Source organism: Pan troglodytes, chromosome 2 (assembly GCF_028858775.2).
Source record: "Pan troglodytes isolate AG18354 chromosome 2, NHGRI_mPanTro3-v2.0_pri, whole genome shotgun sequence".
Classification (NCBI taxonomy): Eukaryota; Metazoa; Chordata; class Mammalia; order Primates; family Hominidae; genus Pan; species Pan troglodytes.
Genome location: NC_086015.1, coordinates 57,094,464 through 57,119,037, shown reverse-complemented (window position 1 = coordinate 57,119,037; position 24,574 = coordinate 57,094,464). Strand labels below are relative to the sequence as shown.

General features: G+C 46.7%; 2 protein-coding genes across 2 annotated transcripts in view; one reads left to right on the top strand and one right to left on the bottom strand.

The window, feature by feature from the left end:
* Positions 1-8,036: 8,036 nt before the first annotated feature.
* LOC104005573 (uncharacterized) lies at positions 8,037-24,321 on the bottom strand. Its single transcript, XM_016941280.4, has 2 exons — positions 23,781-24,321; positions 8,037-8,419 (listed from the first exon to the last, which is right to left on the bottom strand). Exons 1-2 carry the CDS (start codon positions 24,165-24,167, stop codon positions 8,198-8,200), a joined length of 609 nt encoding a protein of 202 aa, XP_016796769.1. The 5' UTR covers positions 24,168-24,321; the 3' UTR covers positions 8,037-8,197.
* The window catches only part of SFMBT1 (Scm like with four mbt domains 1), a 145,695-nt gene continuing 145,090 nt past the window's right edge, over positions 23,970-24,574 (top strand). Inside the window, exon 1 of the mRNA XM_009445643.5 lies at positions 23,970-24,450. The gene's annotated coding sequence lies outside the window, so the exon portion shown is untranslated. The remainder of the gene's footprint in view (positions 24,451-24,574) is intronic.

Genomic DNA, 24,574 nt, shown 5'->3' with positions numbered 1-24,574 from the left:
GACCTTAAATGGCCTCCCTGAGCCTTTAGGCTTTTACTTCCTGGGAGCCCAGCCCTGAGCCAACAGAGACAGTGCCTGGCTCCTACATTGGCAGAGAGTGACAAGTCAGTGTCCCCTTCTTAGAACATCAGTGGTAGAGGAGCAATTAGGAGAGCAGGTCCTCCAGCTTCTTCCAGGTGCAGTGTGGAAACAGAGGCAGAGAAGAACTCACCTGACCGCACCTACGAGGTGGGTAGGGACAGATACTTCTGAGAGTGAACCATCAGCCAAGCACGCCCAGCAGCCCTGGGGGGTCAGTGTATGTTGTCGGGTGCTACTTTTGCAGTTGAGGAAACTGAGGGTCAAGAGAGGCTCTCATTTGACTGAAGTCCTACAGCAAGGGTGGACCAGGGTTCCCGCCTGGGCAGGATGATGCTGAGCCTGCATGCAGGCTCCCATGCAGCCTTATCACAGCCTCATGTAGAGACGACCTCCTGTGACCTCGCTGACATGAGTGTGAGTGTGTGGGGACCCTGGCTGCCGCAGCAGGAATGAGGCAGCCTCTCTGCATCCTGACACTCCCAGGCAGAGGCCTGTCCTTCATCTGGACCTACCAACGGTGATGCCAGGAGCAGCTGCCTCTAGGACACGTGTTCCCCTGGGCCAGAGGAACTATGTGAGGAACCCATGGTGCATGCCATGACAACCCTCCTTTAGGGCCTCTTGAGGCCACAGTGGTGCTAAACCCAGGAAGTGGGTGCCAATTCAGGGGACCATTGGCAGCCCTGCTGCCCCTCACTGGGCTATGCCTGCAGTCACGGGAGGCAAGGACCTGCTTTTGAGTCTTTGGCTTCACCTTGTTCTTACAGCCAGACTTGGGGCTCTCTACCTGGGGCTGGGGATAGGTAGTTCTCAGCCTGGGCAGCCCCAGGAGCTGCTGAGTGTCGTATCCCTGGGGAAGGCCTGAGCAGTTTGAGGCTGATTTTGGTTGTCCCAATACTGCTGGGAACGACTGGGGAATGAGAGTGTCTTGGGGACCTATTCCTGGAGCCTGAGTCTAAGCTGAGCTGTGGCTCATAAGACTAAATTGCATGGAGACCCAACATGCCTGCTGGGCCCGTCAAGGGCTGGTGTCTGCTCTGGGAGGTAGCCCCATGGCTGGATCTTTCTCTATGTCCCAGGTCGGCCCCTGTGACCTGGGGCCAGTGTGCTGAAACCTGTGAGGATCAGGCATAGCGAGGAGGGTGGCCCCATAGGTAGGCCCATACAAGGGACTTGGGCAGAGTCCCGTCCTCCAGCTAAGTATCTGGGGCACCAACCTCACAGACTGCAGAGTTCACTCTCATTAGCGCAGGGGTCCTCTCAACAGCTTCAGTGACCATAGGGATCGGTGTACCCATTTCACAGATGGGGACACCCAGGCTCAGGTCTTACCACCCTTTGCCAACAGCTTCTTCACTGGTCTCCTTAGCTTCCGTTTTCCCTTTTCCTTCCTTGTTTTAAGCTTTCAAAAAAATTTTTTTAGGCTGGGTGTAGTGTCTCCTGCCTGTAATCCCAGCACTTTGGGTGGATTGCTTGAGCCTAGGGGTTTGAGACCAGCCTGGGCAACTTAGTGAGACCCCACCTCTACAAAAAATTCCAGAATTTTCTTTTTTTACTAATTTAAACATTTTGGCTGGGCGTGGTGGCTCATGCCTGTAATCCCAGCACTTCGGGAGGCCAAAGTGGGCGGATCATCTGAATCAGGAGTTCTAGACCAGCCTGGCCAACATGGTGAAACCCTGTCTCTACTAAAAATACAAATTAGCCAGGCGTGGTGGCATGTGCCTGTAATCCCAGCTCCTTGGAAGGCTGAGCCAGGCTGGTCTTGAATTCCTAACCTCAGGTGATCTGCCCACCTCAGCCTCCCAAAGTGCTGGGATTACGGGTGTGAGCCACCGCACCTGGCCAAAAAAAACTTTTAAAATTATTTAGTGGCTTATTATATAAGAAATACATGAATACATTTTTACTTTAAAAACACAATTCACCCAGCAGTTTGGGAGGCTGAGGCAGGTGGATCACCTGAGGTCAGGAGTTCGAGACCAGCCTGGCCAACATGGTGGAACCTTGTCTCTAACTAAAAATACAAAAATTAGCTGGGCGTGGTGGCGGATGCCTGTAATCCCAGCTACTCGGGAAGCTGAGGCAGGAGAATTGCTTGAACTCGGGAGGCGGAGGTTGCGATAAGCTGAGATCGTGCCACTGCACTTCAGCCTGGGCGACAGAGTGAGACTCCGTCTCAAAAAAAAAAAAAAAACAAAATCATAATACAGGGCTGGTCATGGTGGCTCACACTTGTAATCCCAGCATACCTCTGGGCTCAGGCAATCCTCCCACCTTGACCTCCCAAAGTGCTGGGATTACAGGCGTCAGCCACCGCACCCAGCCTGTTTTGATTTTTTTCAAGAGACGAGGTCTCACTATGTTGTCCACACTGGTCTTGAACTCCTGGGCTCAAGCTGTCCTCCTGCTTGTGCTTCCCAGAGTTTTAGATTTTCAGGCATAAGCTATCACACCCAGACTTATTTTCTCCTTTATCCCCAACCACTGCAGTTAGGTTTGGGTTGGGATGGGGGCAGGTGGGAGATGGGGGAAGCCAACCTCCAAGCAGGGCAGGAAACATCTAGCCAGCCCCATCTTCCCGAATCCACAGCTAGGGTGCTTCCCGGAGAGCCTGCTCTGCTGCAGGGGACAGTGGGGAGTAGTCTGTCTCCATAGACACACAGCATCCCAAAGCCAAACATTTCCCTCCTCAGTCCTTGTAATTGCCACTAGGCTGTGCATATATGGGAAACCCACAGGGTTTACCTCATCCCCTATTGCTGGACATCCAGGCTGTTTTCAGCGGTGCTGTTACAGCTCACTGCAGTGGCCGCCACAGTGCAGGTCTCTGCCAGGCTCTCTACGGGGAGGCGCTGGGAAGTAGAATTGCTGAGCTGGGGGGCAGGGGTTAAATCACCCTCCAAAAAGCCTGTGCCCAGCCCCAGCATAGGCACTTGTTGTACTAACACTTTGCTAAAACCTCTCTCTTCGATGGGAATTTATCTCATTGCTTATGAGTTTGCTTATCTTTTCTTACTGAGTGATCATTTTTATTTCCTTTTTTTTCTTTTTCCCCCTCACCTCTCTGAATTTTATTTATTTCCTTTTACCATGAAGAATCTGCTTATATCCTTTCCCCATTTTTCCACTATGGTTTTTATCTTTTCCTTATTCATTTATAGATCTTTATACAGATGCTCTTCAACCTGCTATGGAGTTTCATCCCAATAAACCCTTTACAAGTTAAAAATACTGTAAAATGAAAATGTATTTAATATGCCTAACCTACTGAACATCATAGCTTAGCCCAGCCTGCCTTAAACATGCCCACAACACTGACATTAGCCTACAGTTGGTCAAAGTCACCTAACACAGTCTGGGCACAGTGGCTCACACCTATAATCCCAGCACTTTGGGAGGCTGAGGAGGGTGGAGCACTTGAGGTCAGAAGTTCGAGACCAGTCTCGCCAACATGGTGAAACCCCGTTTCTACTAAAAATACAAAAATTAGCCACGCGTAGTGGCACATGCCTGTAGTCCCAGCTACTCAGGAAGCTGAGGCAGGAGAATCACATGAACCTGGGAGGCGGAGGTTGCAATGAGCTGAGATTGTGCCATTGCACTCCAGCCTGGGCAACAAAAGTGAAACTCCATCTCAAAAACAAAAACAAACAACAAAAAAAGTCACCGAACACAAAGCCTGTTTTATAATAAAGTGTTGAATATCTCATGTAATTATCAAATATTGTGCTCAAAGTGAAAACCAGAATGGTCGTATGGATACTTGAAGTATGATTTCTACTAAATGTGTATGACTTTTGCACCATTGTAAAGTAAAAAAAAATCCCAAGTTGAGCCATATAAGTCAGGGACCATCTGTACGTTCTGGATTTAAATCCTTTGTTGTATTTTCTCGCTTCCCTTTGCCCCACCTGGAGAGGTTGACTCTAGAGGGAGTGCAGGGGACAGGGCCAGGACCAGGCTTTCTGCCTAGCTGCAGCTCTTGGATGTTATGTTGGAAAATGTCTAACCCTGGCTAGGTGGAGAGACAATGGCCAGGTGACTTTTCTGAAAGCCTCTATTCTGTCACCTGTAAAGTGGGCAGAATACTGCCTACCACGCAGGGTTGTGGTGAGGATTAAAGGAACCCACCCATGGACAGGTCATCTGATGAGTGCCACACACATGTGAGGTGGACAGCTGCTGGGCAGGAGGCACCGTGTCGAGTAGGTGCCCGATAAACGGTGACTGTGGTCTCTGTGCCCGGTGAGTGTATGTGGGTACCTTGGTGGGGGGGTCTCTCCTGCAGAGCCAGTGCTCAGAAGTTTAGCATGGATGGGGGGCAGTCTGAGACAGGGCTGGTGCTTGGAGGAAGGGAGAAGTGGATGGGCTGAGCTTAGGGAGAAGACACCACAAGGTTGGCTCATATTGGGTGCAGTTGTGAGGGTCTACTAAGGTCAAGCCCTGTCCCCTCCTGCATCAGGATCCCCAAAGGAAAGTGTTGGGCTGACTTCCTCCAGCCAGGTTGGCTACAGCTGACCCTCTGGTCCCACTCCTGCCAGGCAGTCCTGGGGCCTCAGAAAAGCCCTTTGGAGGTGACATGTGGTCCAGCCCACTTGAGGGCATGACTTGGCCTTGGCTGTAATCTGCTGAAACTAATAGGAGGTATATTTATGAGTTGCCGTAAAAGGCACTGACATACTGGTGATAAAAGCCACCAAAATCGCCCTGCTGTAAACTGCCATTTACATGTTTATGACCTTATTCCCCAGCCAGTGGGTTAGATATTCCCATTGTCACTGACCAGGAGGCTCAATTCTCAGCCAGGGGCCTGCAGGGTGAGTTGAAAAAAGGAAGCACTAATATGCAGGCCCAGGGCCACTGCCTGCTCCTCCTTGCAGCTGCTCCCTCCCAAGAGACTCCTCCTATCGAGCATACCCTGGAGGCTTATTTTTTTACTGAGGAGTAACTTACATTCGGTACACTACACCAATCATGAATGCATAATACAGCTCAATGAATTTTACATAGATGGACTCCCGTGTAACCATGACCCTGAGCAAACTTCCTCACCCTAGGAAATTCCCTTGTGCCCCTTCCCCGCCAATGTCCCCTAGCCCAGAAGTAACCACTGTTCTGACCTCCATCATCAGAGATCAGTTTTGCTGGCCTAGAATTTCACCCAAATGTCGTCATACATGTGTTTTCTTCTGTGTGTGGCCTCCTTTCATCAATACAGTGTTTTTTATTTTTGTATATTTTTTGAGACAGGGTCTTGCTCTGTTCTCCTTCCGCAGTGCAGTGGCGCCATCACGGCTCACTGTAGCCTCCAACTCCCAGGCTCAAGTGATTCTCCCACCTCAGCCTCCCAAGTTGTAGCTGGGACTACAGACATGCTCCACCATGCCCGGCTAATTTTTTCTATTTTTTTGTTTGTTTGTTTGTTTGTTTTTAGAGACAGGGTTTCACTATGTTACCCAGGCTGGTCTCTAACTCCTAGACTCAAGCGCTCCGCCCGCCTTGGCCTCCCAAAGTGCTGGAATTACAGGCGTGAGCCACTGCGCCCAGCCAATATAATGTTTTCCAGATTCCTCCACGCTGCCCTGTGTAACAGTTGTTCTTTCTTTTTTATCGTTGAGTAGTTGTCTCCATTGTATGGATGGATAGGCCACACTGGTTTACTTATTCTCCTATTGATGGATATTTGGGTTGTTTCCAGTTTTTGGCTACTATGAATAAAGCTGCTATGAATAGTCCTGTGCACGTTTGTGTGAGAATGTGTTTTTATTTCTGTTGGGTAAATCTTCAGAATGCAGTAGCTGCCTCAGAAGGTAAGAGCGTATGATGTCATAAGAAACTGCCAACGGCAGTGGATGAGCATTCCAGTTGCTCCTCTTCTTTTGAGGTTTCTCTGCCCCAGACCCTCAGTTTCCTTAAAGAGCCCACCCATCATCCCATCTGGAGGTGGGCCTGGCTGTAGGGGATGGCAGGCATCCTCCAGGAACCCAAAATCTTGCTGCAAGGGAGGGATCTGGCTGATGTGTGCAGGTGCCAGTTACACCCTCAGGGAGCTAGCATGGGAGAAGAGAATTCCATTTGGTAAGCACCAGTTAAGAGTCAGGCACCACAGTAAGGCTATTATTTGTATGCCCTATTTAATCCTCTAGGTGCTGGAGTCTTGCCAGCGATGGCAGACAAAACATTTAGTGCCTGCAGACTGCCCTGCCTCCACCTGCCAAGGCTGCCCATCCCCAGCAGCCCCTCCCTGGCCATCATATTAGATCTATCACATGACCCAGCACAAAGACACTGAGAAGGTCTGTAGAGCTTCTCTCCATCACCCCACTGCCCAGAGCAAGGCCCAGGGAGAGAAGAGACTTTGGTCCCATGGTTATAAGCAAAGCTGGGAAACAACTCAACTTTTCTGCTCCCAGCTCAGGAGAGAAAATCAGGCCTCCTCTCTTAGAGACAGGCCTTTCCTATGCTCCCTTCTCATCAAATCAACCTTAGGGAGGGCTTCACTCGGCTGGGAGCACTGCTAGGGGGGTGTGTGTCACAGTCCTGCCCAGTGGTAGCAGCCAGCCCAGCCAGGGCAGGCACACAGCAGGCATCAGTGAAAGGAAGGAAGAGGCCGGGCGCAGTGGCTCACGCTTGTAATCCCAGCACTTTGGGAGGCCAAGGTGGGTCAGATCACTTGAGGTCAGGAGTTTGAGACCAGCCTGGCCAACACGGCGAAACTTCATCTCTACTAAAAATACAAAAAATTAGCTGGGCATGGTGGCATGCATCTGTAGTCCCATCTACTCGGGAGGCTGAGGGAGGAGAATCGCTTGAACCTGGGAGGCAGAGGTTCTAGTGAGCCAAGATCACGCCATTGCACTCCAGCCTGGGCTACAGAGCAAGACTGTGAAAGAAAGAAAGAGAGAGAGAAAGAGAGAAAGAGAGAGAGAGAGAGGGAGGGAGGGAGGGAGGGAGGGAAAGGAAAGGAAAGGAAAGGAAAGAAAGGAAAGAAAGGAAAAAGAGAGAGGCCGGGTGCAGTGGTTCACGCCTGTAATCCCAGCACTTTGGGAGGCCGAGGTGGGCGGATCACAAGGTCAGGAAATCGAGACCATCCTGGCTAACACGGTGAAACCCCATCTTTACTAAAAATACAAAAAATTAGCCAGGCGTGGTGGCGGGCATCTGTAGTCCCAGCTACTCAGGAGGCTGAGACAGGAGAATGGTGTGAACCCAGGAGGCGGAGCTTACAATAAGCCGATATCTCGCCACTGCACTCTAGCCTGGGTGACAGAGCAAGACTCCATCAAAAAAGAAAAAAAGACAGAGAGGGAGAAAGAAGGAAGGAAGGAAAGAGAGAGAAGGAAAGAAAGAAAGAGAGAAAGAAAGAAAGAAAAAGAAAGAAGAGAGAAGAAAGAAAGAAAAGAAAGAAAGAAAGAAAAAGAAAGAAAGAAAAAGAATAAGACAAGGCGTTGGAAGAAGACCTGATCAACAACTTCAGGGTGAAGGGAAAATAACTGATAGAAGACCAGAAAGGTGACCACCTCATGAACGAAGATTTGGAAAGCCACTTGAAGAAAAGGGTGAAGGAGGCGAATTTTCACTAGATAGACCGATTATTGACCAACCTATTCGAGGTCATGGATGTGGAATGGGCTGAGGAGATGGATCTGATTCTCATGGCAAACGTGAATTTGATAGGCATCGTGGAAGTGATCTTCTTTTTCACATTACAGTGGCCTGAAGCACGAGGACAAACATGGAGGTAGCGGATCTTACCGCTGGGGAACTGTCAAAGATGAATGAACTGACTTGGATCCATCAAATGTGACTGAGGAAACACCTGAAGGTTAGGAACATCATCCAGTGGCAGTCACTGAAAATAAGGAGAATGAAGTGGAAGAGGTAAAAGAGGAGGGTCCGAAAGAGATGACTTTAGATGAGTGGAAGTCTATTCAAAATAAAGACTGGGCAAAAGTAAATTTTAATATCTGAAAACCAAATGAAGGTGCTGATGGGCAGTGGAAGAAGGGATTTGTTCTTCATAAATCAAAAAGTGAAGCGGCTCATGCTGAAGAATCGGTTATGGACCATCATTTCCAGAAGCCAGCAGATGATATAACATCTCAGCTGGAGATCAAGTTTGGAGACCTTGGCCGCCCAGAACATGGTGGCAGGAGAGGACGAGGTGGACGCGGGCGTGTTGGGCGCCCAAACCGTGGCAGCAGGACCAACAAGTGCTTCTGCTCCTGATGTGGATGACCCAGAGGCTCTGGCGTAACTGATGCCATAAGACAACCCTGGTTCCTTTGTGAACTCTTCTGTTCAAAGCTTTTGCACGCTTAAGGATTCCAAACAACTAAGAAATTAAAAAAAAAAAAACTGTCATTCATACCATTCACACCTAAAGACTGAGTTTTATCTGTTTTAAAAATGAACACCTCTCGCTACACAGAAGTAACAAATATGATAGTCAGTTTTGTATTTAGAAATGTGTTGGTGGCCGGGCGCTTAGGAGGCCGAGGCAGGCGCATCATGAGGTCAGGAGATCAAGACCATCCAGGCTAACACGGTGAAACCCCGTTATAATACAAGAAATTAGCCAGGTGTGGCGGCACTCGCCTGTGGTCCCAGCTACTTGGGAGGCTGAGGCAAGAGAATCGACTGAACCTGGGAGGTGGAGGTTGCAGTGAGCCAAGACTGCACCACTCTATTCCAGCCTGGGTGACAGAGGAGACTCCGTCTCAAAAAAAAAAAAAAAAAGAAAAGAAAACAGAAAAAAAGAAAGAAAAAAAAGGTAATGGTAGCAGGGATGTTTTCATAATTTTCAGAGATTATGCATTCTTCATGAATACTTTTGTATTGCTGCTTGCAAATATGTATTTCCAAACCTGAAATATAGGTGTGAACAGTGTGTACCAGTTTAAAGCTTTCACTTCATTTGTGTTTTTTAATTAAGGATTTAGAAGTTCCCCAATCACAAACTGGTTTTAAATATTGGACATATTGGTTTTAATATCTGCTTTGCATTTTCACACATGGTCAACTGGGACATGTTAAACTTTGATTCGTCAAATTTTATGCTGTGTGGGATACTAACTATATGTATTTTAACTTAGTTTTAATATTTTCGTTTTTGGGGAAAAATCTTTTTTCACTTCCCATGATACCTGTTTCATATATATATATATATATATATATATATATATATGCTAAATCTTGACATACAGAAATATCAGTACTTGAACAAATTCAAAGCACATTGGTTTATTAACCTTTCCTTGCTCCTTGCATGGTTCATCAGGTTCAAATTATAACTGATTTACATGTTTAACTATATTTACTTTTTAAATGCGTGACTTTCCTATTTTAAAATCTAAACTAGACATCTTATTGGTGAAAGTTGTTTAAGCTACTTATTGTTGGTAGACACATCCTGTCAAGTGAAGTAGCTTTACAGGTATGGGTTTCCCTGCCCCGCCTCCACCAGGGTGGGTGGAATAAGTTGATTTGGCCAATGTGTAAAATTTAAAGTGTTCTATACAGTAAGTGTCTGGCCATTTGGTATGATTTCTGTGTGTGAAAGGTCCTAAAATCAAAATGGCATATCCATAATCAGCAACCATTTAACCCTTCCTTGTTCTACAACAAGCAAAAAAATCTAAAGGGCACTGGTTGGTAGGATGAGGTTGGGGAGTATTTTAATTTTTGGAATTTGGGAAGCAGACAGCTTTACTTTATAAGGTTAGAACAGCAGCACCATCCATTAAATATAAACCGAAAATCTTTACTGTTTCTAAATTTCCTAGATTGTTATTATTTGCTCCTAAGTTGAGTATTTGTTCCACAGAAAGTAATAATTATCTTCTCCCTCTTCCTCCATTAGAAAATTAGGTTAATAATGGATTCCTTTAATGGGAGCATCACCACGTATTAAAACATCCACGGAGAGAATGATGAATAAGAAAAGTTTTCTAGGATTGTCTTTTATTCTGCCACATTTATTGTTAAACAGGGAAGTAATTTTTTAAAAAGTTTTAAGAATCGTTCATCACTTCATTTTTAGAAATGTTCTACCTGTATATGGTAATGTCCAGTTTTAAAAATATTGGACATCTTCAATCTTAAACATTTCTATTTAGCTGATTGGTTCTCACATATACTTCTAAAAGGGAAATTGTGCATTACAAGAGTTACTTATTTGGATTAGATTTATTAATCTCAGTTACCTACTATTCTGATATTTTAGGAAGGAGGTAATTGTTTTTAATGATGGATAAACTTGTGCTGGTGCTTTGGATCTTATGCTGAGCATGTTCTGCACTGATGCTAATGTCTAATATACCTGCTACCCAGAGATTAATTTAGTCCATAAGGACTATTGACCCCTCTTAAGACTGCAACATACACACTCCTAAATCAGTGTGTTTAGATTTTTCAAGTATCTAACTCATTTCTGAACATGTACCATGTTTATAAACCTCTGATTTCCAGCAGCATATTATAGAAAACACCTGCTATTAAAAACACTTCACAACTTCTACGCAGTGTCACCCATTGCTATCTTGAGAGACAACACAGCAATACCTGGTATGTTGCAAGTTTTCAAGATAGCCAGAACTTAAAAAGTTGGTCCATTAGTTGTATCTGATGGATATAAATTTGCCTCCTAGTTCACTTTGTGTCAAGAGCTAAAATTGTGAACCTTTCTCTTACTGGTGGGTAATAACTGAAAATAAAGATTTATTTTCATGCTCACTTCTTTTTTTCTTTTTTTGAGATGGAGTCTCGCTCTGTCACCCAGGCTGGAGTGCAGTGGTGCGATCTCAGCTCACTGCAATCTCTGCCTCCCAGGTTCAAGCAATTCTCTTTCCTCAGCCTCCCAAGTAGCTGGGAGTACATGCCACCACGCCCGGCTAATTTTTGTATTTTTAGTAGAGACGGGGTTTCACCATGTTAGCCAGACTGGTCTTGAACTCCTGACCTCAGGTGATCCACCCACCTCGGCCTCCCAAAGTGCTGGGATTACAGGCGTGAGCCACTGCACCGGCCTCATGCTCACTTCTTAAAAGTCATAAAGACAATCAAATAGGATCCTGTTTATCGTCACGCGTTTCCTGGTTTCTGAACTGTGTGCACATCCTTGTGTGCTTTTTTTTGTGATGGAGTCTCACTCCTGTCGCCCAGGCTGGAGTGCAGTGGTGCCATCTCGGCTCACTGCAACCTCCACCTCCCAGGTTCAAGCGATTCTTCTTCCTCAGCCTCCCGATTAGCTGGGATTACAGGCGTGCACCATCACACCCAGCTAATTTTTGTATTTTTAGTAGAGACGGAGTTTCACCATGTTGGCCAGGCTGGTCTCAAACTCCTGACCTCAGGTGATCCACCCACCTTGGCCTCCCAAAGTGCTAGGATTACAGGCGTGAGCCACCGCGCCTGGCCTCCTGTGTGCTTATGTTTAATTTCTAAATTGAATTTTATATGGAGTCTTTATTTGCTAAAAGCCAGGCTGTTGAATCACATTTGGAAAGGGTACCTGTCTTAATGACTAACAACTTAATTGGGAAAGTTGAGTTCTTGTAAAATAGAAAACAAGGACTTCTTGGATTAAATCCAACTGTCACTTCTTAGCGGATCATTTTTTGATAGTGAAAGTTAAGCATACTGAATGCTACTTTTTATTGACAAACTGGCTACAATACTCTGGAAGAAAAAAATCCCTAAATGGATACAGATTCCTAAAGTAATAGTGGCAGCAGATGTTTCAGTGAACTTTTATCTTGACACTTTTAAATAGAAGTAATGCCAGAGCTGAAATTTTTAAGGCACTTACAGGTTGTATCAAAATTATTGGAGACATGGTTTCTTTATTAGCTATTTTGAGAACTGTGGAGTTATGCAAGATTTTTAAAAAGTGGCACCAGGGGGCCAGTTGTGGTGGCTCACGCTTGTAATCCCAGCACTTTGGGAGGCCAAGGCAGGCGGATCACCTGAGGTTAGGAGTTCAAGACCAGCCTGGACAACGTGGTGAAACCTCGTCTCTACTAAAAATACAAAAAATTAGCGGGGTGTGGTGGCGCATGCCTGTAATCCCACCTACTCGGGAGGCTGAGGCAGGAGAATCCCTTGAACCTGGGAGGCGGAGGTTGCGGTGAGCTGAGATCACACCATTACACTCCAGACTGGGCAAACAAGAGCAAAACTCCGTCTCAAAAAAAAAATGTGGCATCAGGTACTATACATCTAGTTAGTTCCTTTACTCTGTTTTATTTTTTAAATGAAAGTAGGATACATCATTTCCAGGGCTGTCAATATATTTGGGGCTTGTTTTTGGTATGGATTTGGATGGAGGATATTAAGTATTCATTCATTCTAATTTTGTTATTTTTCTAATTGCCAGAGATGGTTGCACTGAAATAGAAACACATTACAGGGAGTTGCATACAAAGCCTAAATGTGTACTGGATTTTGAAAATACTAGATTGGTGCAGTTACTTTTGCGCCAACCTAATATGTCTTTAGGAAAGTACTAGTATGTGGAAAGAAACAATAGGTATTAAAAGGTTTAAAGGAATGAGAAATAGGAAGTTGCTAGAACCTAACGGATGTTGACTTTAAAGGTAAGATTGTTCAGGTATATTAGTGGACATCTAGTCCAATGCTATAGCAAATTCCAGAGGTCTCAGGTGCATGCAATTCTACTTTCTAAAGAAAGTAAACACTTAGAAAATAGATTCTAACCCAGACATTTGGATTATACTGAGATAAATATGTAAATAAGTTTTAGCAAGTCTGAACACTGACAAGCCAGGTCTTCAGGTTAACTAAGAAAAGCCCAGAAACTTCATCATTTACTGTGCTTTGTATGCCATAACTGGTAACAAGGCAGTAAAATGATACATATTTGAACTGGACCATAGTAATTAAATGATTTATCAATATCATTTGTAAGACAATTGTCAGGTTGAGATTAATAGTAAGTGGCAGCTTCCCAGAAATCTAGCTTGTCATTTGGCTTAGCTGTGCCCTGGGATTGCCTTTTACCTTAGGCATGCTTCTGGGCATGTTTCCTAACTTAAAATCTTCCTTGATTTTTAAGTTCAAATTTGGAGGTTATGTGAAGTGATTGAAATAAGTCTTTCAGGCTGAGGAATTAGGTAATTTCAAGACTATAGAGAAAGCAAGTTTGTAATCTAAACATGAGAAGCTTAAGTTTAGGAAATGATTAGAATATAAATTGTTAAAACCATCAAGATTTTGGCCACAGATGAAAATATGAACATTGGGGCCAGGCGCGGTGGCTCAGGCCTGCAATCCCAGCACTTTGGGAGGCCGAGGTGGGTGGATCATGAGGTCAAGAGATGGATACCATCCTGGGCAACATGGTGAAATTCTGTCTCTACTAAAAATACAAAAATTAGCTGGGTGTGGTTGCACACGCCTGTAATCCCAGCTGCTCAGGAGGCTGAGGCAGGAGAATCGCTTGAACCCAGGAGGCAGAGGTTGCAGTGAGCCGAGATCATGCCACTGCACTCCAGCCTGGGTGACAGAGCGAGGCTCCATCTAAAAAAAAAAAAAAAAAAAAACCAGCCAGGTGCAGTGGCTCACTCCTGTAATCCCAGCACTTTGGGAGGCTGAGGTGGGCAGATCACGAGGTCAGGAGATCGAGACCATCCTGGCTAGCACGGTGAAACCCTGTCTCTATTAAAAATACAAAAAATTAGCCGGGTGTGATGGTGGCTGCCTGTAGTCCCAGCTACTGGGAGGCTGAGGCAGGAGAATCGCTTGAACCCGGGAGGCAGAGGTTGCAGTGAGCCGAGATGGTGCCATTGCATTCCAGCCTGGGCAACAGAGCAAGACTCCAGCTCAAAAAATAAATAAAAAATAAAAAAGTAAACTACTCTGTAGCTGTAACAGGCATCAAACAAACACATGAAATGTCCTTGTGAACATCTTGTAGCTTCACAGCAATATCCTGACAGTTATTGTATTACATTGGTGCAAAAGTAATCACAGTTTTTGCCATTAAAAGTAATAGCAAAAACTGCAATTGCTTTTGCACCAACCTAAATATGTAGACTATACCTTAATATGAAAGAAAGAATGGCAGAGTAGGGAGAGGCAGGGACTGTGACAGAGGGCATCGGACAGGCAGGAACTGTGGTCTCCACTCATGGTGAAAAGGTGGGGGTGTGAAGGACTCTGGGCAGCAGAGGGATTCAGGCAGTGCTTGCCTAAGCCCAGCAGGTGGCTATGGAGAGAGAGTGTAGGAAGGTCCATGGTGGTATCTCCCTTTATCCTCTCTTCTCCTGGTTGGGCCTGCCTTGCCAAGTCCCTTCCAAGGGCCAGATGAACAGCCTTCTTTACAAACCTCCTGCCCTGGCTTCTCCAAAAGGGCCATGAGGGTCATGAAGAATGCTCTTGCCTGCGCTGGATGCCATGTTGAAAATAAGCTATCACCCAGGTTTCACCCTAGAGAGGTCAATTCCAAGGCCTGGGGGTCAGGTAGGGTTGAGGGGCTATCACTTTATAGATATGTGTCTTTTTGTACTTCAACTATACTTCAGTAGTATAGAAAAACAGAAACATTTTCAATCATATTCATTTCATTAAAATACTATTAATATTTTAATATCATAATTGTCTTTAATATCATTTAATATAATAACATGATTTAATATAATATTTTATGAGGGGCAAAATGATTATACTTCTTTGGCAAACAAAATAATTTAAAAATAGTATTTATCTCCTCTTTACTTCTTTTTAACATTTCTATATTTTGTGTTTTACAATATATGTAATGTTTTATTAGACTAGTATAAATATATTAAATAATATGATTTAAGTATTTTGGAAGGCATACATTCATGTAGGTACAATATTTTGAAGGCCAGTACAAAAGGGAACTCTTGAATCTCCGTCCCCTGGGCATTCTATATGATTGAAATAATACGATTTACCTTGCAATAAAGGAGTAGTTTAACCTTAAAGAAAAAAAGAGGCCGGGTGCAGTGGCTCACACCTGTAATCTCAGCACTTTGGGATGCCGAAGTGGGCAGATCACCTGAGGTCAGGAGTTCAAGACCAACCCGGCCAACATGGTGAAACCCCATCTCTACTAAAAATACAAAAATTAGCCAGGCGTGGTAATTACAGGCACACGCCTATAATCCTAGTTACTCGGGAGGCTGAAGCAGGGGAATCACTTGAAACCGAGAGGTGGAGGTTGCAGTGAGCAGAGACTGCGCCACTGCACTCCAGCCTGGGCGACAGAGCGAAACTCCAACTCAAAAAAGAAAAAAAAGAAAGAAAGAAAAAGGAAAAAGAAAAGGAATAATCTGATACATGTAGAAACATGGATGAATCTCAGAAACAAACAGGACGCCTGACACAGCAGGTCACACTTGTAAACTCAGCACTTTGGGAGGCGGAGGTGGTAGAATCACTTGAGACTAGAGTTCAAGGCCAGCTTGGGCAACATGGTGAGACCCCATTTCTATGAAAAATAAGAAAAGATGTAGTGACACATGCCTGTAGTCCCAGCTACTCAGGAGGCTGAGGCAGGAGGATCACTTGAAGCCAAGAGTTAGAGGCTGCAGTGCACAATTATTGCACCAATGAAGTGAGACCCTGTCTCAAAACAAAAAGGTAGACGGGGACTGGGGCTCACGCCTATAATGCAAGCACTTTGAGAGGCTGAGATGGGTGGATCGCTTGAGGTCAGTAGTTCAAAACCAGCCTGGCCAACATGAGAAACCCTGTCTCTACTGAAAACACACACACACACACACACACACACATTAGCTGAGTGCTGTGACTCACACCTGTAATCACAGCTACTCGGCAGGCTGAGGCAGGAGAATTGCTTGAACTGGGAGGCAGTGGCTGCAGTGAGCTGAGATGGCACCACTGCATTCCAGCCTGGACGACAGAGTGAGACACCATCTCGAAAACAACAACAACAACAACAACAACAAAGAAAAAAGCAACCAGACAGGATTGCTACTTGGAGGAGCTGAACAAAAAATAATAATAAAAAACAGACAGAGAGTATTGCTCTATGATGAAATTTTTTTCTTGTCTTTTCTTTCTTTATTCTTTTCTTTTTTTTCTTTTTTTCTTTTTCTTTTTTTTTTTTTTTTTTTTTTTTTGAGGCAAAGTCTCACTCTGTCACCCAGGCTAGAGTGCTGTGGCACAATCACAGCTCACTGCAGTCTTGACCTCCAGGCTCAAGTGATCCTCCCACCTTAGCCTCCAGAGTAGCTAGGACTACAGGCTTGGGCCACCACATCTGGCTAATTTTTAAATTTTCTGTAGAGATGGGGTCTTGCTATGTTGCCCAGGCTGGTCTCGAACTCCTGGCCTCAATCAATCCTCCCACCTCGGCCTCCTAAAGTGCTGGGTTTACAGGCATGAGCCACTGTGCCCGGCCTATGATGAAGTTTATAAAAACAGGCAAAAGTAATCTTGAAACTAGAAATCAGATCAGTGTTTGCCTATGGGTGAGGGGAGTCATTAGAAGCCTCTGTGTTGGCCAGGAGCGGTGGCTCACGCCTGTAATCCTAGCACTTTGGGAGGCCGAGGCTGGCAAATCACTTGAGATCAGGAGTTCGAGACCAGCCTGGCCAACATGGTGAAACCCCGTCTACTAAAAATACAAAAATTAGCTGGGCATTGTGGCACGTGCCTGTGATCCCAGCTACCCAGGAGGCTGAGGCAGAAGAACTGCTTGAACCTGGGAGGCGGAGGTTGCAGTGAGCCGAGATTACAACACTGCACTCCAACCTGGGTGACAGAGAGAGACTCCCTTAAAAAAAAAAAAGAAGTCTCTGTGTCTTCATGGTGGTGGTTACATGGGCTGCACCTCTGTGAGCATTCAGAGAACTCTACACTTATATAATAGGTATATGTGTATATATCTATATATATATATATATAGATATAGATTTTTTTTTTTTTTTGAGACAGAGTCTTGTTCTATCGCCCAGGCTGGAGGCCAGTGGGGTGATCTTGGCTCACTGCAACCTCCGTCTCCTGGGTTCAAGGGATTCTCATGGCTCAGCCTCCCGAGTAGCTGGGATTACAGGCGTGTACCACCACACCTGGCTAATTTTTGTATTTTTAGTAGAGATGAGGTTTCACAATGTTGGCCAGGCTGGTCTCAAACTCCCAACCTCATGTGATCTGCCCACCTCAGCCTCCCAAAGTGTTGGGATTACAGGCGTGAACCACCGCACACAGCCCAAAATGGGTATATTTTATTGTATGCAAATTATACCTAAAAAAAAAAAGTATTGTAAAAAAATCTTGGCCACACTCATGCCTGTAATCCTAGCACTTTGGGAGGCCAATGCGGGGCAGATCACTTGAGCTTAGGAGTTTGAGACCAGCCTAGGCAACATAGTGAGACCCCCATCTCTAAAAAAATACGAAAATTAGCCAGGCATGGTGGCACGTACCTGTAGTCTCAGCTACTTGGGAGTCTGAGGTGGAGGGATCACTAGAGCCTGGGAGATCAAGGCTGCAGTGAGCCATGATTGTGTCACTGCACTCCAGCCTGGGTGACAGAGCAAGAGCCTGTCTCACAAAAAAAGCAACAAAACAAAATAAAACAACAACAGCAGCAGCAAAGCGCCATCTGGGCCACATTTGACACAGGGCCTACCAGTTTGTGTCCTCTGTCCCAGTCACTGTATACATTCCTCATATAATTTTTTTTTTCTTTTTCTTAGACAAGGTCTGGCTCTATTGCCCAGGCTGGAGTGCAGTGGCATCATCTCAGCTCACTGCAACCTCCACCTCCCAGGTTCAAGCCATCCTCCCACCTCAGCCTCCCAAGTAGCTGGGACTACAGGTGTGCACCACCACACCTGGCTAATTTTTGTATTCTTTGTAGAGATGGGGTTTCACCATGTCGCCCAGGCTGGTTTCAAACTCATGAGCTCAAGTGATCCACAGAGGGAGACAGAGCGAGACTCCGTCTCAAAAAAAAAAAAAAAAAAAAAAGACACTCCAACCTCCAACCCAAAGAACTGCTCCCTGTTTTTTCCGGCATTGCTGAGCGTCCTTGGTCACTTATTTGGTGCCTGTGACCTCTTATTAGCAGATAAGAAGTTGAAGGTGCAAAATAATTTAAGAAAAATGCATGGCTCAATAACATAAAATTGGAACACTGTGCCCATTAATATATTTTCTCCAAGAGAAGCGGTCTTTGGGGATGAATGGGGGCATAATCCTGGGCTTGTGGCACTCAAGGATAGAAAACGGGGTCAAGAGGGCCAGTGCCTGTTCTGTGGTAAGCAACTGAGGAAAAGCAAGCTAAGTGCTTTAGGAAGACAGAGAAAGAAGGGGAGCAATCTTGGGAGGCCTCCTGGAGGAGATGGCTTTGAGGTCAGGACAACTATTTCTCATCATTCTGTTGTGCTTTACAGTTTGCAAAGAATGTTTATACACATTTTGTTCCTGGATTCCTATGACCCAGCAAAGAAGCTGATTTCCTCCCCATTTTACAAAGATGAGGAAACTGAGCCCAGAGTGGTGAAGGGTCCCATAGAAGGTCTCATAGAGAAGCAGTGACTAACTCTGAACTTGACTCCAGCTGTCTGCCTCCACACCCATTGTTTTTTCCCTGACAACACAGCGTAGGTGAGAAGGACACCTGGTGGAGCAGGGTTTGCAGGAGCCAAGACATGGAGGGAAGCAGGGCAGGTGTTATGGAGAATGTGGAGTCATGGTCTGTGCTCCCGAGGCAGCAGGGCCAGCATAGTCAGTTGGACCTCAGTGAAGAATGGCATGGGGTGAGCAGTGACTCTACAGTGGGGATCACCTGATTGCTTGGGTAATTAGCCACAGGGAGTCATTATGTGACTAGCCTCATTTGGATTGACTGAAGGAAGCTGGCTGGTCAGTGGCAATGGAGGGCCGCTGATCACTGACAGCAGGCCTGGCTGGCTTGTGGAATTTCATTCAGTTCTTCATGGGTTGAAAACAGCATGATGTCCTGGCCAAGGGTTCTGCCAGTCCCCAGGGTCCAGGCCTGGCCCTCAGGTTCTCATCCAGTACAAGGCCCCAGGTTGATGCCCACCTGCAGAAAACAGGCCTGCTTCATGGGCAGGCAAGGCCTCAGGGAATAGGGGGTTCATATAGAATGGTTGAACACTGACCCCTTGGTCAATGATGACAGAGGGTTACAACCCCTACCCCATGAAGCCAGCAGGAAGTGGAGACTAAGTTGGGAATGCCCAGGATGCCTCCTGGGTGTGCCAGCCTCTGGTCTTGGATGCTGCCAAATGACCCACTAGCCATCCTCTTGTCTTCCCACTGCCTCTTGGGGAAAGGGCTGACCTCATGGTTATGGAGACAGGCATGTCTTTGTGCTCAAGGGGACTGATGTCCATCTGTGGGATTACAGGGGGGACAGAACCCAAATAAATGACAAACAAATGCAGGTATAAATTAGAAATATCACCACTGGGGAGAGAGAGAGCCTGTTCAGATGGGGTGGGCAGGGAAAGCCTCTCTGAGGAGACCATCTTGTTAAGCAGATACTGGAACAATAAGGTGTCACCTATGTAAAGGTGGGTGCAGGAAGTGGGATGGGGAGTGTGCCAGTGGGAAGGACAGTGACATACCCATGAAATGGAAAGGAGACAGGTGCAGCTAAAATACAGCAAGCAAGGCAGGTGAGTAGGACAGCTGAATGGGACAGGTGAAGGTGGGCCAGGCCAGTCTTTTTTTTTTTTTTGAGACACAGTTTCGCTCTTGTCACCCAGGCTGGTGTGCAATGGCACGATCTTGGCTCATTGCAACCTCCGCCGCCCCCCCCCCCCCCTCCGGCTTCAAGCAATTCTCCTGCCTCAGCCTCCCATGTAGCTGGGATTACAGGCACGCACCATCACGCCCAGCTAATTTTTTGTATTTTTAGTAGAGATGGGGTTTTGCCATGTTGGTCAGGCTGGTCTTGAACTCCTGATCTCGGGATCTGCCCACCTCAGCCTCCCAAAGTGTTGGGATTACAGGTATCAGCTACTGCGCCAGGCCAGGGCCAGTCTTTTTTTTTTTTTTTTTTGAAACGGGGGTCTCACCCTGTCGCCCAGCCTGGAGCGCAATGGCACCATCTCAGCTCACTGCAACCTCTGCCTCCCAGGTTCAAGTGATTCTCCTGCCTCAGCCTCCCGAGTAGCTGGGATTACAGGTGTGTGCTACCACACCCGGCTAATTTTTTGTATCTTTAGTAGAGATGGGGTTTCGCCATGTTGACCAGGCTAGTCTCGAACTCCTGACCTGATGATCCGCCCACCTTGGGCTCCCAAACTTTTGGGCTTACAGGCTTGAGCCACCGCACCTGGCCCTGGTGCCTTATAGGCCAAAGTGAGGCTTTTGGACTTCTGCAAAGTGCAATAGAGAACCGTGAAAGGCTTTCAACTGGGGTGAGTCATGACCAGAAGTCAGTTTTCCATAAGTTACCCCTCGTTCCGTGCGCCTCTGGGGCTGCATCTTCTGTCAACAATCCCCAACTCGAATTTCCCAGTAGCGTGGTTGAGAAGCTGGCATGCCCGGTTTGTGGCTAAGCTTTGCTTCTCTTTAAGGATGACCTGGAAGCTCTCAGTTTGCTCTTTGTCCATAGGGAATGTTACGGCCTGTCCTAAAGGATGTTGCAAGAGTTAAAGGAGATTCTGTCCAACTGCACATGTGCATACTCACACCCACATCTACACAGTGTCTGACACAAGTCAGATGTGCAGACAGTTTTAAACTGTTCCTTGACTTCTCTGTTCTTCTTCCTTAGGGGTCATGAAGGTGAGCACTGGAGAAAGGCAAGAGAGTTTTACAATATTTGAATAAATTGAAAGATAGGACCGGACGTGGTGGCCAGCACTTTGGGAGGCTGAGGCGGGTGGATCACTTGAGCCCAGGAGTTCAAGACCAGCCTGGGCAACATGGCAAAATCCTGTCTCTACAAAAGATACAAAAATTAGCTGAGCATGGTGGTGCACACCTGTAGTCCCAGCTACTCGGGGCTGAGGCGGGAGGACTGCTTGAGCCTGGGAGGTAGAGGCTGCAGTGAGCCATGATAGCACCATTGCACTGCAGCCTGGGTGACAGAGTGAGACCCTCTCTCAAAAAAAATTTTGAAAAGGCTGGGTGCGGTGGCTCACACCTGTAATCCCAGCACTTTGGGAGGCTGAGGCGGGTGGATCATAAGGTCAGGAGTTCGAGACCAGACTGACCAACATGGTGAAACCCCGTCTCTACTAAAAATACAAAAATTAGCCGGGTGTGGTAGCGTGCGCCTGTAATCCCAGCTACTGAGGAGGCTGAGGCTGGAGAATCGCTTGCACCCAGGAGGCAGAGGTTGCAGTGAGCCAAGATTGCACCAATGCACTCCAGCCTGGGTGACAGAGCGAGACTCTGTCTCAAAAAAATCATTAACAATAGCTAACATTTACAAACATTTACTATGTCCTAGGCGTTGAGCTTGTGAGGCAGCTGTTAATTTTTTTTTTTTTTTTTTTGAGTTGGAGTCTTGCTGTCACCCAGGCTGGAGTGCAGTGGCACGATCTTGGCTCACTGCAAGCTCCGTCTCCCGGGTTCACGCCATTCTCCTGCCTCAGCCTCCCGAGTAGCTGGGACTACAAGCGCCCACCACTACACCTGGCTAATTTTTTTGTATTTTTAGTAGAGACAGAGTTTCACCATGTTAGCCAGGATGGGCTCGATCTCCTGACCTCGTGATCTGCCCACCTCGGCCTCCCAAAGTGCTGGGATTACAGGCGTGAGCCACTGCGCCAGGCCAGAGGCAGCTGTTACTCTTATCCTAATTTTACAGACCAAGACCTGAAGGCCCAGAGGGGATAGATAAGTTGCCAAGGTCACAAGGCTGGTTGTTGAACCTGGATGGTCCGTCCTCAAAGCCAGTCCTCTTAACCCTTATATGATTATCCTAGGATGTGTAGAGACACATAAACCAGTGTGGATATCAACTGATAATCTGAAAAAAGAAGACCTCATAAGGGCATGAGAGGGAATCAAGCCTTTTCATATGTTAGAACCTATTCCAAAGAACCAATATTTAGATTCATATGGTATTTGCTCAAACTGAGGTCTAAGGAAGGAAATGGAGAATTCAGAAATATATTAATCAAAATCGAAAGTCTAGCGTAAAAGTAGATTTTACTAAACAAAGGAATTTTTTTTTTTTTTTTTTTTTTTTTTGAGTTGGAGTCTCGCTTTGTCGCCCAGGCTGGTGTGCAGTGGCGCGATCTCAGCTCACTGCAAGCTCGGCCTCCCAGGTTCACGCCATTCTCCTGCCTCAGCCTCCGGAGTAGCTGGGACTACAGGCGCCCGCCACCATGCCCGGCTAATTTTTTTGTATTTTTAGTAGAGACGGGGTTTCACTGTGTTAGCCAGGATGGTCTCAATCTCCTGACCTCGTGATCTACCCGTCTTGGCCTCCCAAAGTGCTGGGATTATAGGCGTGAGCCATGGCGCCCGGCCTTTTTTTTTTTTTTGTGAGATGGAGTCTTGCTCTGTCACCCAGGTGGAGTGCACTGGCACAATCACGGCTCACTACAGCCTAAAACTCCTGGCCTGAAGTGATCCTCCTGCCTCAACCTCCCAAAATGCTAGGACTACAGGTGTAAGTCACCACGTCTGGTCAATAATTATTTAATAAATGGTAACTGCAGAATTAATAACAACCGATGACAGTGGTAGTGAGTTATGTCCATATTTTACTCCAAATAAATAAGCCAAAATAAAATCGGGATAGTCATCAGAGAATGAAATATGAAATGAAATTGTACAAAACTAGCAGAAAAAAGACTATCAGATGGGCAGCAGAAAGCTCACTTTGTCAGCACTGAAGCAATTAAAACATTAGAATGACACACTGAACATTAGAATAAAACAAGAAAGAACAACAGGCTAGAAAATATTTGCATCAATGACGACAAAGAAGTAATATCTGTAACATAAAAAAATGCTTGTTCAAAGTTAGAAGAGGTTCAAGTCCCCAGAAGATGGATATGAATAGATTATTCACAGGAGAGGGAATGCATATAGTAAATGCATGGAAAAACATTCATTTTTGAATGTTGTGTCACCTAAGAAATGCTAAGTAACCTTGAACTAGCAATAGACTATTAAAGTAGGAGGGAAATGGCACTCAATGTTTATAAGTGTGTTAAACTCCTTACACTTGTTCCTTGGAGGCGGTAGAATAATTGGGGCAGCTCTTGGGAAAAATATGACGCTGTAAGCCAAGACCACTTGGCCATTCATAGCCTTCTACCTGGGAGCCTTTCCACTCCCAGGTATTTGTCCCAAGTGCAGAATTCAAGGATACGTTAGCAAACAACCGTAAAGAACCAAAAACATTAGGGGGCTGAGTGAATAGTTAAGGACACCTGCACACCTTAAAAATGAATCATGTGAACAAAATAAAAATGGTAGTGAAAGTAGTAACAAAAAAAAGTGTGGTTGCAACTATACACAGTATATATATGTTTCATGTCGTGAAAAGTTGCATTTCTTTGTAACAATATGGATTACTGTATTCTTTTTAGATTTTTCTTTCTCTCTCCGGTTGTCATATTGTTTTTTCAGTGGTGCTAAAAAAAATCTGGATTCAAATCCAGCCAGCAGCGTGACTTTGAGCAAGTTTGTGAAGTGGGATATTTCTCAGAGCGGTTGAGGGAGGTGGCTTGAGCTCGCACCTGGCACACGGTGAGAACCCCAGACTTTCTTCTTGCGGTGGGGGCGCCTCTGGGCCCTGTCCGATAACGCCTTTCACGGCCTGGGAGTCTGATCGGGAGCTCCCGGGTCTCGGTGGCGCGGGAACTCCCTTCTGGAGGGAACTTTCCGGAGCAGGTGGGCGGGTGTATGTCCCACGGGCACCTGCGCTCAGGAGGAGGGGGCGAGCTCGGGCAACGTAACCGCCCACGGTCACCTCGGGCTGCGGGGCCGACTTGAAGCCGCCTTCGAGGTTCTGATCCTTCCCGGGGCTCTGGGCTCGTTCGTCCCAATTCGCAGCTGTCCTGTGCCCCCTCGCTGCAGGAAGACTCAAGATTTACAGGGCGCCTCCTGCGGAAGCCTAGAGACATCGGGGGCGCCGAAGGGCCCGCGCCGGACTTCGCAGACAGGGGGCACTTGGGTGCCCTTTCAGGTCTCAGAGGGAGCGCCCGATCCCCGACGAGGGGCAGGCAAACGGGCGCAGTCCCCGCGGCGGCGGCACGCGCGCATCTGGGATCCGGCCGCTTCTCCGCTCATGCCATCTTGTCCGAGCCAGTCACGTGCGGGCGACAGCGGCGCGCTTCGCCGGGCCGGTACTCCAGGTCCGACCCGCAAACCCCTCTGGGATCCCCGCCGCTCTGTCTACAACCCGAGGTGAGGCGCGGGCTGGGTCGGGGCTGGGCCAGGGCGGGCACTGGGTTCCCGGGGACGCGTCTCCTCTTCCGGGCCGTTCCGCTCGGGGCCACAGCGCCGTCGGGGGCCCGAGGCGCCGCCGCGT